This window comes from Pelodiscus sinensis, chromosome 20 (assembly GCF_049634645.1).
Source record: "Pelodiscus sinensis isolate JC-2024 chromosome 20, ASM4963464v1, whole genome shotgun sequence".
Taxonomy (NCBI): Eukaryota; Metazoa; Chordata; order Testudines; family Trionychidae; genus Pelodiscus; species Pelodiscus sinensis.
The window spans coordinates 5,036,129-5,050,316 of NC_134730.1; the positions used below are offsets into that span (position 1 = coordinate 5,036,129).

A 14,188-nucleotide genomic window follows, 5' to 3' on the forward strand; every position below is an offset into this window, starting at 1 on the left:
CGGTCAGCTTTACCTCAGTCCCCGGAAAAATCATGGAGGGGATCCTCAAGGAATCTGTTTTGAAGCATTTGGAAGAGGGGAAGGTGATCAGGAATAGTCAGCATGGATTCATGAAGGGCAAGTCGTGCCTGACCAATCTGATTAGCTTCTATGATGAGGTAACTGGCTCTGTGGATATGGGAAAGTCAGTGGATGTGATATACCTTGACTTTAGCAAGGCTTTTGATATGGTCTCCCACAATATTCTTGCCAGCAAGTTAAGGGAACATGGATTGGATAAATGGATAGTAAGATGGATAGAAAGCTGGCTGGAAGGTTGGGCCCAGCAGGTAGTGATCAATGGCTCGATGTCAGGATGGCGGTCGGTTTCTAGCGGAGTGCCCTAAGGTTTGGTTCTGGGACCGGTTTTGTTCAACATCTTTATTAATGACCTGGATGAGGGGATGGATTGCACCCTCAGAAAGTTTGCGGATGACACTAAGCTAGAGGGAGAGGTAGATACTCTGGAGGGCAGTGATAGAGTCCAGCGTGACTTAAATTGGAGGATTGGGCCACAAGAAATCTGATGAGGTTCAACAAGGACAAGTGTACAGTCCTGCACTTGGGACAGAAGAATCCCAAGCATTTTTACAGGCTGGGGACTGAATGGTTAAATAGCAGTTCTGCAGAAAAGTACCTGGGGATTACAGTGGATGAGAAGCTGGATATGAGTCAACAGGGCGCCCTTGTAGCCAGGAAGACTAATGGCATATTAGGGTGCATTAGGAGGAGCATTACCAGCAGATCCAGAGAAGTGATTATTTCCCTTAATTCATATCTGGTGAGGCCACATCTGGAGTATTGTGCCCAGTTTTGGGCCCCCCATTATAGAAAGGATGTGGATGCATTGGAGAGGGTCCAGCGGAGGGCGACCATAATTATTAGGGGGCTGGGGCGCATGATCTGTGAGGAGAGACTGTGGGATTTGGGTTTGTTTAGTCTGCAGAAGAGAAAAGTGAGGGGAGATTTGATAGCAGCCTTCAACTTCCTGAAGGGAGGTTCCAAAGAGGATGGAGAAAGGCTGTTCACAATAGTGACGGATGGCAGAACAAGGAGCAGTGGTCTCAGGTTTCAGTGGGAGAAGTCTAGGTTGGATGTTAGGAAAAACTACTTTACTAGGAGGTTGGTGAAGCACTGGAATGGGTTACCTAGGAAGGTGGTGGAATCTCCATCCCTAGAGGTTTTTAAGTCTTGGCTTGACAAAGCTTTCGCTGAGGTTGATTTAGTTGTGATTGGTTCTGCTTTGGGAAGGGGGATGGACTTGATGACCTCCTGAGGTCTCTTCCAGCTCTATGATTCTGTGAAATTGTAAAAATGTAATTGTATAGGGGGAGGGATAGCTCAGTGGTTTGAGCATTGGCCTGCTAAACCCTGGGTTGTGAGTTCAATCCTTGTGGAAGCCATTTAGGGATTTGGGGCAAAAAAAGATGTGTCAGGGATGGTACTTGGTCCTGCTGTGAAGGCAGGGGACTGGACTCGATGACCTTGCAAGGTCCCTTCCAGTTCTAGGAGACAGGCAATCTCCATTAATTTAAATAGTCTGTGCATATGGCACTGAACTTTCCATCCAGTTTCTGGGCCATTCTTGGTCTGGGCATCTAGACTGTGAGACAAGAACGTGAGAACATAAGAACAGCCATAGTGGGTCAGACCAATGGTCCATCCAGCCCAGTATCCTGTCTGTCGACAATGGCCAATAGCAGATGCCCCAGAGGGAGGGGACACAATAGGTAATCTTCACATGATCCCTACCCCGTCACTCACCTCCAGAGAAACAGAGATTAGGGACACAATTCTTACCCATCCTGGCTAATAGACATAGATGGATCTAATCTTCATGAATCTATCTAGCTCTTTTTTGAACCCTGTTAAAATCCTAGCCTTCACCACATCTTCTACCAAGGAGTTCCACAGGTTGACTGTGCACTGAGTGAAGAAAAACTTCCTTCTGTTTGTTTTAAACCTGCTGCGTATTAATTTCATTTGGTGACCCCTAGTTCTTATATTGTGGGAATATGTAAATAACTTTACCTTATTCACTTTTTCTACACGAGTCATGATTTTATAGCCCTCTATCATATCCCCCCCTTAGTCTCCTCTTTTCTAAGATGAAAAGTCCAAGTCTTTTTAATCTTTCTTCAAATGGGATCCGTTCCAAACCCCTAATACGTATTTGTTGCCCTTTTCTGAACCTTTTCCAATGTCAATATATCTTTTTTGAGGTGAGACAACTACATCTGCATGCAGTATTCCAGATGTGCGTGTATCATTGTTTTATATAGAGGCAATAAGATATTTTTTGTCTTATTTTCTATCACTTTTGTAATGATTCCTAACATTTTATTTGTTTTTTTGACTGCCATTGCAAACTGAATGGATGTTTTCAGAGAACTACCCACAGCGACTCCAAGATCTCTCTCTTGTAGTTGTAGCTAAATTAGGGTATGTCTACACTACAGCACTAATTGGAACTAAGTTAGGTCGAATTAGTTAATTCGAACTAAGCTGTTCGAATTAGCGCATCTAGACTTAAAAACTAGTTCGAATTAGCATTTTGCTAATTCGAACTAGCATGTCCACACTGAGTGGACCCTGAACTGAGGTTAAGGCTGGCCGGAAGCAGTGCTGACAGGGCATCAGATTAGGACTTAGAATGTGGAGCTGCTGCCTCAGGCTAGCCGAGGGCTGTGCTTAAAGGGACCCGGGACCCAACCCCCACCCCGGACAGACAGTTCTCAGGGGTTCCCCGCTTGCAAATCAGTCCTCGCTTGGAGTGCCCTCACTTGGCACATCACAGCACTCGGCCATCAGCCCGGCTGCACTTGCCGCAGGCTGCCATCCGGAGGGGGGAGTCAATCAAGGGGCTTCAGGAGAGTTTCCAGCCCGAGCAGCCCGCAGAGCCAGCCCAGTCCTCCTCATTGGGGGCTCGTACCCCATTTCTCCCTTACCTCCTTCCACTTACCCCTCCATAGCCCCCCTTCCTGATGTACAAAATAAAGGACACGTGTGTTCAAAAATAGAAACTCTCTTTGTTGAACAAAACTCGGGGAAACTGGGAAAAGAAGGTGGGAGAGGGGAAGAGAGAGGGTGGGAGATGGAAGGGCAACTAAAATGATCAGGTGTTTGGAACAGGTCCCATATGAAGAGAGGCTAAAGAGACTGGGACTTCTCAGCTTAGAAAAGAGGAGACTGAGGGGGGATATGATAGAGGTCTATAAAAGCATGAATGGTGTGGAGAGGGTGCATAAAGAAAAGTTCTTCATTAGTTCCCATAATAGAAGGATTAAAGGACACCAAATGAAATGAATGGGTAGCAGGCTTCAAACTAACAACAGAAAGTTCTTCTTCACAAAGCAAATAGTCAACCTGTGGAACTCCTTGCTGCAGTAGGCTGTAAAGGCTAGAACTAGAACAGAGTTTAAAGAGAAGTTAGATAAAGTCATGGAGGTTGGGTCCATGGAGTGCTATTAGCCAGGGGGTAGGAATAGTGTCCCTGGCCGAAGTTTGTGGAAGGCTGGAGATGGATGGCACAAGACAAATGGCGGTCATTATCTTCAGTCCATCCCCTCCATGGTCCCTAGTGTTGGCCGCTGTCGGCAGGCAGGCTACTGAGCTAGATGGACCTTTGGTCTGACCCAGTACGGCCATTTTAAGCTCACGGCTCACTGTCGGGGGTCTCAGTGGACCACCTTGGTTTTCATGCCAACCTGCTCCTGGGTGGCCAGGCTGGCAGCTATCCTGCCCTACACAGCCACTTTCCTGTGCCTAGTGCGGAGGTCGTGGATGAGGTCCACGATGTCTGCACTAGACCAGGCAGGCGCCCGCCTCTTGCGAACCTGGGCTGGCTCCCGGGAGCCGCCAGCCTGGTCCCGGGAAGAGGCAGAGGGCTGGGTGGCAGCGGGTGGCCGGCTAGAGCCGTGCCAGGTGCAGGGTCTGCTGGCTGGGTGCTGGCAGGCTTGCACCTGGCACGGGCACCGTAGCCAGCCCGTGCCCCTTTTAGGGCTCCGTGGCTGGGAGGGGGGCAGAAGAGTTTCCCTGGTGGTGCCCAGAGTGGCCGCCAGGGAAAGCTGGGGAGGGCTAGCCTCCCACTAGTTCGAATTAAGCGGCTACACAGCCCTTAATTCGAACTACAGGCAGTCCCCGAGTTACGTGGATCCGACTTATGTCGGATCCGCAGATATGAATGGGGATTTTCTCGCCCCAGAGGACTGGAGCGGCCGGACGCCTGGTCCCGCCGCCCGCCTCCTCCGGGGCGAGAAAAGCTGCTCCCCGTCTCCCTGGTCTGCTGCGGGAGACCAGAGAGACGGGGACCAAAGTGGTGCAGGACCCGGGGCCGGACCCGCGACCACTTCCAAATCAGCTGGAAGCGCCGCGGGTCCGGCCCCGAGTCCTGCGCCGCTTTGCTTAGCGTCTTTCTGGTCTGCAGACCAGAGAGACGCTGAGCAAAGCGGCGCAGGACCCGGGCCCGGACCCGCTGCGCTTCCAGCAGATCTGGAAGCGCGGCGGGTCTGGCCAGGGTCCTCCGCCGCTTTGCTCCGCGTCTCTCTGGTCTGCTGGGGGGGACGCAGCTAGTGCCCCCCTCCGCAGACCAGGGAGACGTAGAGCAAAGCCCGGGGCCTATGGTAGAGCAGGTGGGGCACTGCCGGTTTGTCCCACAGCACCGCTTCTTGGCGCTACTGGACCAACCCGGCAGCACCCCAGCTACTCTGCCCCAGGAGTCCTGATTCAGCCGCTGCTGATCAGTTTCAGCAGTGGCTGAATCAGGACGCCTGGGGCAGAGCAGCTGGGGTGCTGCTGGGTTGGTCCAATAGCGCTGAGGAGCGGCCGCGCTACTGGACCAACCCAGCAGCACCCGAGCCGCTCTGCTCCAGGCGTCCCCAAGTTAGCCACTGCTGAAACTGATCAGCGGCTGACTACAGGAAGCCCGAGGCAGAGTTGCTCTGCCCCGGGCTTCCTGGAATCAGCTGCTGATCACTTTCAGCAGCAGCTGACTTGGGGACGCCTGGGGTTCTTAAGTTGAATCTGTATGTAAGTCAGAACTGGTGTCCAGATTCAGCGGCTGAATCTGGATGCCAGTTCTGACTTACATACAGATTCAACTTAAGAACAAACCTACAGTCCCTATCTTGTACGTAACCCGGGGACTGCCTGTACTTAATTCAAACTAGGCATTAGTCCTCGTGGAATGAGGTTTACCTAGTTCGAATTAAGTGCACCGCTAGTTCGAATTAAGTTCTAATGGCTTAACTAATGGCTGTTAGTTCCAATTAACTTTGTAGTGTAGACATACCCTTAGTTCCCATTATATTGAACGTATAGTTGGGATTATTTTTCCCAATGTGCATTACTTTACATTCATCAATATTAAATTTCATTTGCCATTTTGTTGCCCAAGCATTTTGTTTGGTGAGATCTTTTTTAATCTTTTCACAGTCCGCTTTGGTCTTAACCATCTTGAGCAGTTTGGTATCATCTACAAATTTTGCCACCTCATTGTTTACCCCTTTCTCGAGATCATTTATGAATATGTTGAATAGGATTGGTCCCAGGACAGACCCTTGGGGGACCCCAGTAGTTACCTCTTTCCGTGCAGAAAACTTATTATTTATTCCTACCCTTTGTTTCCTGTCTTTTAACCAGTTATCAATCCATGAAAGGACCTTCCTTCTTATCCCATGACAACTTACTTGACTTAAGAACCTTTGGTGAGGGACCTTATCAAAGGCTTTCTAGAAATCTAAGTACACTATATCTACTGGATCCCCCTTGTCTACATGTTTGTTGACCCCCTGAAAGAACTCATGTAGATTAGTAAGGCTTAGACTTACTGGTCTGTAATTGCCAGGATCACCTATAGACCCCCTTTTAAATATTGGTGTCATGTTAGCTATCTCCCAGTCATTAGGTATGGAGGCTGATTTAAAGGCTAGGTTACAAACCACAGTTAATAGTTTAGCAGGTTCCCATTTGAGGTTTCAGAAGTCTTGGGTGAATGCCATCTGGTCCCAGACTTGTTACCATTAAGTTTATCAATTTGTTCTACTCCCTCCTCTAATGACACTTCAATCTGGGACAATTCCTCAGATTTGTCACCTAAATAGAATAGCTCAAGTTTGGGAATCTCTGCAATATCCTCAGCTGTGAAGACAGAAGCAAAGAATTCATTTAGCTTCTTTGGAATGACTTTATAATCTCTGAGTGCTCCTTTAGCATCTCGATCGTCCAAGGGCCCCAGTGGTTGTTTAGCCGGCTTTCTGCTTCTGATGTTCTTAAAAATCTTTTGCTATTACTTTTGAGTTTTTGGCTAGCTGCTCTTCAAACTCCCTTTTGGCTTTTCTTATTATATTTTTACACTTAATTTGACAAAGTTTATGCTCCTTCCTATTTTCTTCACTAGGATTTGACTTCCACTTTTTAAAAGATGTTTTTTTATTGGTTACTGCTCTTTTACTTGGTTGTTAAGCTACGATGGCACTTTTTTTTTGGTTCTTTTACTGTTTTTTTAACTTGGGGTATACATTTAAGTTGGGTCTCTATTATGGTGTCTTTGAAAAGTTTCCATGCAGCTTGCAGAAATTTTACATTTGTCACTGTACCTTTTAATTTATGTTTAATTATCTTCCTCAGTTTTGTGTGGTTCTCCTTTCCGAAATTAAATGCTATAGTGTTGGTCTGCTGAGGTGTTTTTTCCACCTTAGGGATGTTACATTTTATTACATTATGGTCACTATTTCCAAGTGGTCTAGTTAAGTTCACTTCTTGAACCGGATCCTGTGCTTCACGTAGCACTAAATCAAGAATAGCTTCTCCCCTTGTGGGTTCCAGAGCGAGCTTCTCCAAGTAGCAGTCATTGAAGCTATCAAGAAATTTTATCTCTTCATCCCGTCCTGACGTGATGTGTTCCCAGTGAACATGGTGATAGTTGAAATCTCCCACTATTATTAATTTTTTTATTTTGATAGCCTCTCTATTCTCCCTTAGCATTTCATAATCACTATCACTGTCCTGATAAGGTGGATGATAACATATCCATAGTGGTATATTCTTATTATTTGAACATGGAATTAGCCATAGAGATTCTACGGAACATATAAGGTCATTTATTTTTACTTAATTTGATTCTACATTTTCTTTTATGTATAGTGCCACTTCCCCACCGGCATAACCTGTTCTATCCTTACAATATATTTTGTACCTTGATATGACTGTCCCCCATTGATTGTCCTCATTCCACCAAGTTTCCGTGATGCCTGTTATACTGATATCCTCCTTTAAATCTAGGCACACTAGTTCACCCATTTCATTATGTAGACTTCCAGCATTTGTGTATAAGCACTTTAAAATAGTGATTTATCTGTTTGCTTTTTCCTGATATGTTATACACCTTTTCATTTGATTGTGTCTCATCTGATCCGACCCATACTTCCATCCTCTCCTCCTGACTAGAACATAGAGCATCTCTATTAATCTGCTCTAAGAGAGGTCTCTGTCTGATCCATGTGCTCCTGCGTACCCATCAGCTTTCCCCCAGCCCTTAGTTTAAAAACTACGACCTTTTCAATGATAAGTGCCAGCAGTCTGGTTCCATTTTGGTTTAGGTGGAGCCCATCCTTCCTGTATAGATTCCCCCTTTCCCAAAAGTTTCCCCAGTTCCTAATAAATCTAAACCCCTCCTCTCTACACCGTCGTCTCATCTACTCATTGAGACTCTGAAGCTCTGCCTGCCTACCTGGCCCTGTACGTGGAACTGGAAGCATTTCAGAGAAAGCTACCATAGAGGTCCTGGATTTCAATCTCTTTCCTAGCAATTTGGCCTCCAGAACCTCTCTCCTACCCTTCTCTATGTCATTGGTACCTACATGTACCATGACCACCAGCTCCTCCCAAGTACTACACATAAGTCTATCTAGATGTCTTGAGGGGATCTCAACTTTCACACCAGGCAGGCATGTCACCATACGGTTCTCCTAGTCATCACAAACCCAGATATCTATGGTTCTAATGATTTAATCCCCCATTACTAACACCTGCCCTTTCCTAAGGAATGGAGTTCCCTCCCCTGGAGAGGTATCCTTAGTTGAAGAGGATACAATAATATCCTCTGGAAGGAGGGTCCCAACTATGGGAACAAGGAGACTGCCTGCCCTGTGCTCTTTGAATTACTTTGCCAAGGTCAGGTAGCCTGATGTAAGAAGCTGCCTGAATTAAAAGCAGGGGGGAAATGAACGGGTGGGGAACAGACTGGGACAAGGAGCCTGCAAAGGAGGGGAGGGGGGGATTGGTAGAGGGACCTGGAGGTGTGTTTTGAGAAAAACAGTATGTAAGTTAAAAGCTGTATCATAATGCATACACACATGGATGAATTTAGGTTGCAAGGTAACCATAATTTAGGCATTTTCTAACTTTTGAGTGACTGACGTTGCAGCCATAGTAATGTGTAATGGAGGGATTTTTGTGTAATTGTATTCAACTTCGGCTATTTCTATTGATGACTGAGGGTGTGTCTAAACTACATGGCTCCATTTATGGAGTCATGTAGATTAGGCTGATCGGCAAAGGGAAATGAAGCCGCGAAGAAGCTGATCAGCTGTTTGTCAGCTCAGGGCGTTAGTCTGGACGCTCCCGCACCGACCTGAAAGCCCTTTATCGACCTCCCCGTTATGCCTCGTAGGGCTTTCATGTCGGCAGGGGAGCATCCAGACTAGTGCGCTGAGCCAACAAACAGCTGATCAGCTGTTAGTTGGCTCAGCACGGCAGCCATTTAAATTTAAATGAAGCCACGATTATTTAAATTGCGGCTTCATTTCCCTTTGCTGAACAAACAAATCTACATGGCTCTGTCGATGGAGCCATGTAGTTTAGACGTACCCTGAATGTCTAAGGTTTGACAGTTTGTGATTTTTATTTTGCTTTAGATTATAGGTTGCAGAGTCAGGAGAGAGCCACTGGATTCCACCGAACGATATACTCGTTGGATCAATAATCTGACGCATGGACAACTTCTTACACAGGTATTCTTGTTTCATCTGGGATTGAATCTGTGGCACTCAAGCAGAAAACAGAGAGGCTTGTTTAGTTCTGTTTTCCCATTTACCAGTTGTACTTGGTGCTGATCAGAGTTGTCCTTTGAAAAGCTAAAGGCAAAAATTATTTTAAAAAATCTATCAAATATTTGACTGAATGTAAATTATAGAAATATATTGAATAATGCATGTTAATGTGCCCATTAAAATATAATACTGATGCCTATAATTGGAGAAATGCCTTTTGATCACATGGCTACTGCATAGAGATGACCCTTACTTTTGAGGTGGTTAAAACTATTTTATTTCACTTTTCATTTCTAGTATGCTTCATCTTTTTCCTATAGGCATGGTAGTTACACAGTGGTTAACTGCACACCTGCTCCCTTTAACATCCTAGTACTTAAATAACATTTTCTTTTGAGAATACATATTTAAGTAAGATGAAAAAATTCTCTGTCCTGAGATCTTAGTTGTAACATTACACACTGTGTGTGTGCGCACGTGTGCATGCTCATCCTGTGCACTCCCCGAGTTACAAATGACCAATTTACAAACATCTGCGCACACAAACAAAAGTTCACCTGCAGCTTCAAGCAGGGCCATCCTTAGGATTTGTGGGGCCTTACGCAGTGCTATTCAATTGGTGCCCCTATGCCCAAAGGCAGCTCAAGGGGGATGATGATTTTTTTAGAGATGTGATTTTATAATCATCACTAGCAGCACACTAATGAAATAAGTTTAACATTTGTTTTAAAATTAGGTTCTGTAGACTAACAGAGTAAATTCAAAACCAGCAATGGTCCTGTAGAACCTTAGAGACTAATCCAAAGATATATCGATAATATCATGAGGTTTTTTGGGCACAGCCCACTTCTGCTGATGACAAAAAGTAAATTCAGTAACTGACAATATATACCACTTGTGCCTCTTGCCTACTCCCCTGATGAGCCTGGTTGCAGCCTGTGGGAGCTGGGTGGATAGGCTGGGTGCAGTCCATGTGGGGGGATGGGACTGCCTGCAGGAGCCAATGCAGAGCCTGCAAGAGTGGTGGGGTGACAGCAGGGGAATGCCCAAAAGACCCCTTCAGAATCTCCACCTACCTTCTCATCCTCTTCTAACTAAACCTGCCTTTCCTCAAGCACCAGCATTCAGGGATACATTTTAAAAAAACTATTTCTACTATTTTTCATTGCAAATATACAGTATTTCAGCTATGTTGTGGGTTAAATAGTCTTTTGTGGGCTAGCCTGAGAACCTAACCACCATTTATAACATTGTTTCAATGGGAAAACACATTCTGAGTTCCAAACAACCGACTTACAAATGAAATTTTGGAACACAACCAGTTAATAAGTTGAGGACTTCCTGTACATATTTAGTTAACTCTTGCAAGAGAGATTTTTTTTAAATATTATTTTTCAAGGCTTAAACACAGGTTGCATTATCCTTGTTTTTAAGTACAATGTATCTGGTGCAACTCAAGACAACAGATTTGGCTTTAAAAGAGATTGTTTCATTAGGCGTGTGGCCAACACTGATCTAAGAGTCTTTGGCAAAAACAAATTAAACTGTGGAAGAAATCAATCCAGTTCATAGAAGAATGTCTATACTGAGTATTATAAGAAGTCTAATGGGTGGTTAGTGAAAGATTGTCCTACTGTGCATTTTAAAAGTGCATATTTTGGGCTTAGTTCTTGTGGTGGTGTCAGGAAAATATTTATTTTTAATTTTGCTGGGTTTAAATGGCTCAAGAGATGAATACACCCTTGTTTGTTAGACTTCATATTGCAGACTCAGTTGCATTCCTCACTGCCATAACCCTAAAGACATATTTACAGCTTCTGGAATGGTAAACATACCACAGAGAGGAACTCCTAGAGCCGTTGCATTGGAAACAGTTGAAATGCACAATAACAGATCATAGGTTTAAAATATGTAGACTTTTTTTTAAGTTCTTAGAACTAAAGAACAATAATTTTATTATAAAGAACTTACAAAGTAAAGTACCAATGGTATGGTTCATCAGATTGTCTGAAGAAAAATTCATGGGGATTGCTTTACTAAGTTTGGGAAGGGGTGTGATTATAGGATTCATTCATTTATGTTTGGTGATTTTGCCCTGCAATAATAAAATGTTAGTTTTAGATAGTTAATCAAATAAAAATGGTCAAAGAAAAACAGTTACAAGCTGTGTTCCCTCTAAGATGCATAGCAGCACAGCTTCACAGGAGATTAAGCAGCCCTTCCCAGTCAGAGGCTGTATTCATGGAGCTGACTGACTGGGCGGGGCGATTAATCTCCCATGAAGCTGTGCTGCCACACAGCTCATAGGGGACAGTGGTTATCAGTGGACTATTTGGTGGAGTAGTTGGGTATGGGAATAGAAGAGGCTGATGATTTGAGAAATATCGTATGCCTCTGACAGCTCAGCATGCATGATTACAACATATGGCTGGACGTGGTGAGGGAAAAGGCTCATAACTTAAGGACTGACCCCACACCTATTGAAATCTTTCCAGTTACTTCAAGTGAAATTGGATGGAGTCTTTAATGAATTGGTAAAAAAGTTAAGCCTACGAGGTGTATACGGTACCATCTTTTTTTTAAGGTTTAATTGTGCTGATAGATTCCGTAACTAAATGAGAGTTATTGAAAATTGTGTCTAATTAACTTCTACCTCAGGCTTTGTTATCATACCACTGACATCAATGAAATTTTTACCATTGATTTCAACTAGAGTAGAATTAGGGTATCATGTTTTTTCTTTTTTTGTTTTTATTATGAGTTTAAAAGTTGGAACAAGAAATGGGAAAAGCAAGACAGCTCTTTTCTAATATTCATAGGATGATTCTGCTATTATTATAATATTAGAAGATTTATCTTGCATTGCTCAGGTCCTTCAGGGCAGTGGGCTGGGGGGTGGTGAGGTGCCATAGTGAGGGCAGGGGCTTAGGAGTGTGGGGGCTCAGGGCAGGGGGTTGGAGCTGGGGGGATGAAGAGTCAAGAGTTGAGGGGTGAGGAAGGGCTCAGGGCAGGACTGGGGGAGGAGAGGAGTGCAGTAGTCAGGATTGGGAGCTAAGGAGGGGCTCAGGGCAGCAAGAAAGGTGCAGGAATTAGAGCAGGGATGGGAGGCTCAGAACAGGAGGTGGGGATGGCTGTAGACTGCTCCCTGGGGCTGGCCTGGCAGCAGGCGCTGCGCTGCCCAACCACTGTCTGCTCCCTGGGGCCAGCCTGGAGTGGTGTGGGGTCATGCTGTCAGGCCTCTGGTTGCTCCCTTGGGGCTTGCCCAGGCCGATAGGGGCCACAGTGCCTGGTGATCAGCTGTTCTGTGGCTGTCCAAAGCTGTTGAAGTGGCAGGGATTTCTCCTCTGGGCCGGCCAGGATGGTGGGAGCCATGCTGCTTGGCCTTTGGCTGCTCTACAGCTCTGGCGGGAGGGAGGGGGGAGTTTATCTGAGTGGCAAGGGTGTACTTGCTTGCTGAGCCCCTCCCCCATGGTCATTCTAGGATACAACTGTCCCTGTTATCACAGTCCTCTCTTTCAGTTTGATGAGAAACAATCCCATTCCATGCACATCCCATTGGCCTGGCACAATCAAACCTTTACTGTGCGTTAAGTTATTATAAGAGGAAGCTGCATAGCAAATTTGTTGGTCCCATCTCTTACCTTTTTGGAGGAGTTCTTGAAAAAACAGAATCATACACACATTGTTGGGCAGCCATACAGACGCATAAACTCTTTCAAAAATATAGTAGATGGGGTTTACTTTATTATACATGCCTTGTCTGTTTTTAAAAACATTATTTGAAAAAGTAAATAAATTCCAAGAAAATTATAGTTTCAGTTCTGTGCCTTTAGTAAGAAATATGTTGACTCTCTAAAATGAGCAATTCTTTAGAAAATCCAGGAAAACTGACTTTAATTTACAGTACATTGTCTCCAGCAGTTTCCTGTACTGAGGGTCTTTTCAGCTGTGTTTGCTTGCACTCTGTGTTCAGCACTTTTAGCTCTTTCTGCTACACTACTGTATTTTTTAAAATAACTGAGTTTTATATTGTCAAATGAAACCACTGAACTGTAAAGTGGAGGTCCCCTACAATTCTGTCTCTACCATGTAGTTGTCTGTATAGTGTTCATGATTAAAAAAACAAAACCAACCACTTTCAATTTGACAGAAATTGCTTTATCTTCTTGAGTGCTCTACAGTGTTCTGAGTCCAGTTACAAATAGATCGTGGTAGTTGTTTTATTAGGAGAATCTGACTCGGGCAGTTCAGATAAATGTTTTTTCTGTCATGCTTCTAATGAGAAAGTTGTGATTTTAGTACAGGCAGTCCCCGACTTACGCGGATCCGACTTATGTCGGATCCGCACTTACGAACGGAGCTCTCTCACCCCGGAGCTCACAGGCAGCGGTCAGCCACCTCGAGCTCCGGGGCGAGAAAAGCTGCTCCCGGTGCCCCTGGTCTGTTGGTGACCGTCCCCAGCAGACCAGGGGCATCGGGAGCAAACCCGCAGCAGCGGCGGTTCCCGCGCTTCTGAGGCTTTGCCAGCGCAAAGCCTCAGAAGCGGGGGACCCCGCCGCTGCTGCGGGTTTGCTCGCGGTGTACCTGGTCTGCTGGGGACGGTCCCCAGCAGACCAGGGGCAACGCGAGCAAACCCGCAGCCGCGCGGGGGTCCCGCGCTTCTGAGGCTTTGCTCTGGCAAAGCCTCAGAAGCGCAGGGACCCCGCCGCGGCTGCGGGTTTGTTCCCGGTGCCCCTGGTCTGCTGGGTACTATCTCCAGAAAACCAGGGGCACCGGGAGCAAAGCGGTCCGGCCAGAGCAAAGCCTCAGAGGCGAGGCACCCCCCCGCTGCCGCTTTGCTCCCTGTGTCCCTGGTCTGCTGGGGGGGGCGCAGCTAGTGTGCCCCCCCCCCCCCAGCAGACCAGGCTTTTGTTGTGGACCCTGAGGCAGAGCAGCTGGGGCGCTGCCGGTTGGTCCCGCAGTGCCGCTCTGGGCACTACTGGACCAACCCGGCAGCACCCCAAGTGCTCTGCCCCAGGCGTCCTGATTCAGCCGCTGCTGGTCAGTTTCAGCAGTGGCTGAATCAGGACTCCTGGGGCAGAGCAGCTGGGGTGCTGCTG

General features: G+C 46.0%; 1 protein-coding gene across 5 annotated transcripts in view; it reads left to right on the forward strand.

Moving 5' to 3' along the window:
• Positions 1 to 14,188, forward strand: part of QTGAL (queuosine-tRNA galactosyltransferase) — a 360,105-nt gene that overhangs the window by 99,987 nt on the left and 245,930 nt on the right. For 3 of the 5 annotated variants that reach the window (XM_075903524.1, XM_014571338.3, XM_075903525.1), the window contains exon 6: positions 8,955 to 9,050. The exons of the other annotated variants lie outside the window; for them this stretch is intronic. In XM_075903524.1, coding sequence (XP_075759639.1) covers positions 8,955 to 9,050 — 96 coding nt within the window. The remainder of the gene's footprint in view (positions 1 to 8,954; positions 9,051 to 14,188) is intronic. 5 annotated transcript variants of the gene reach the window in all.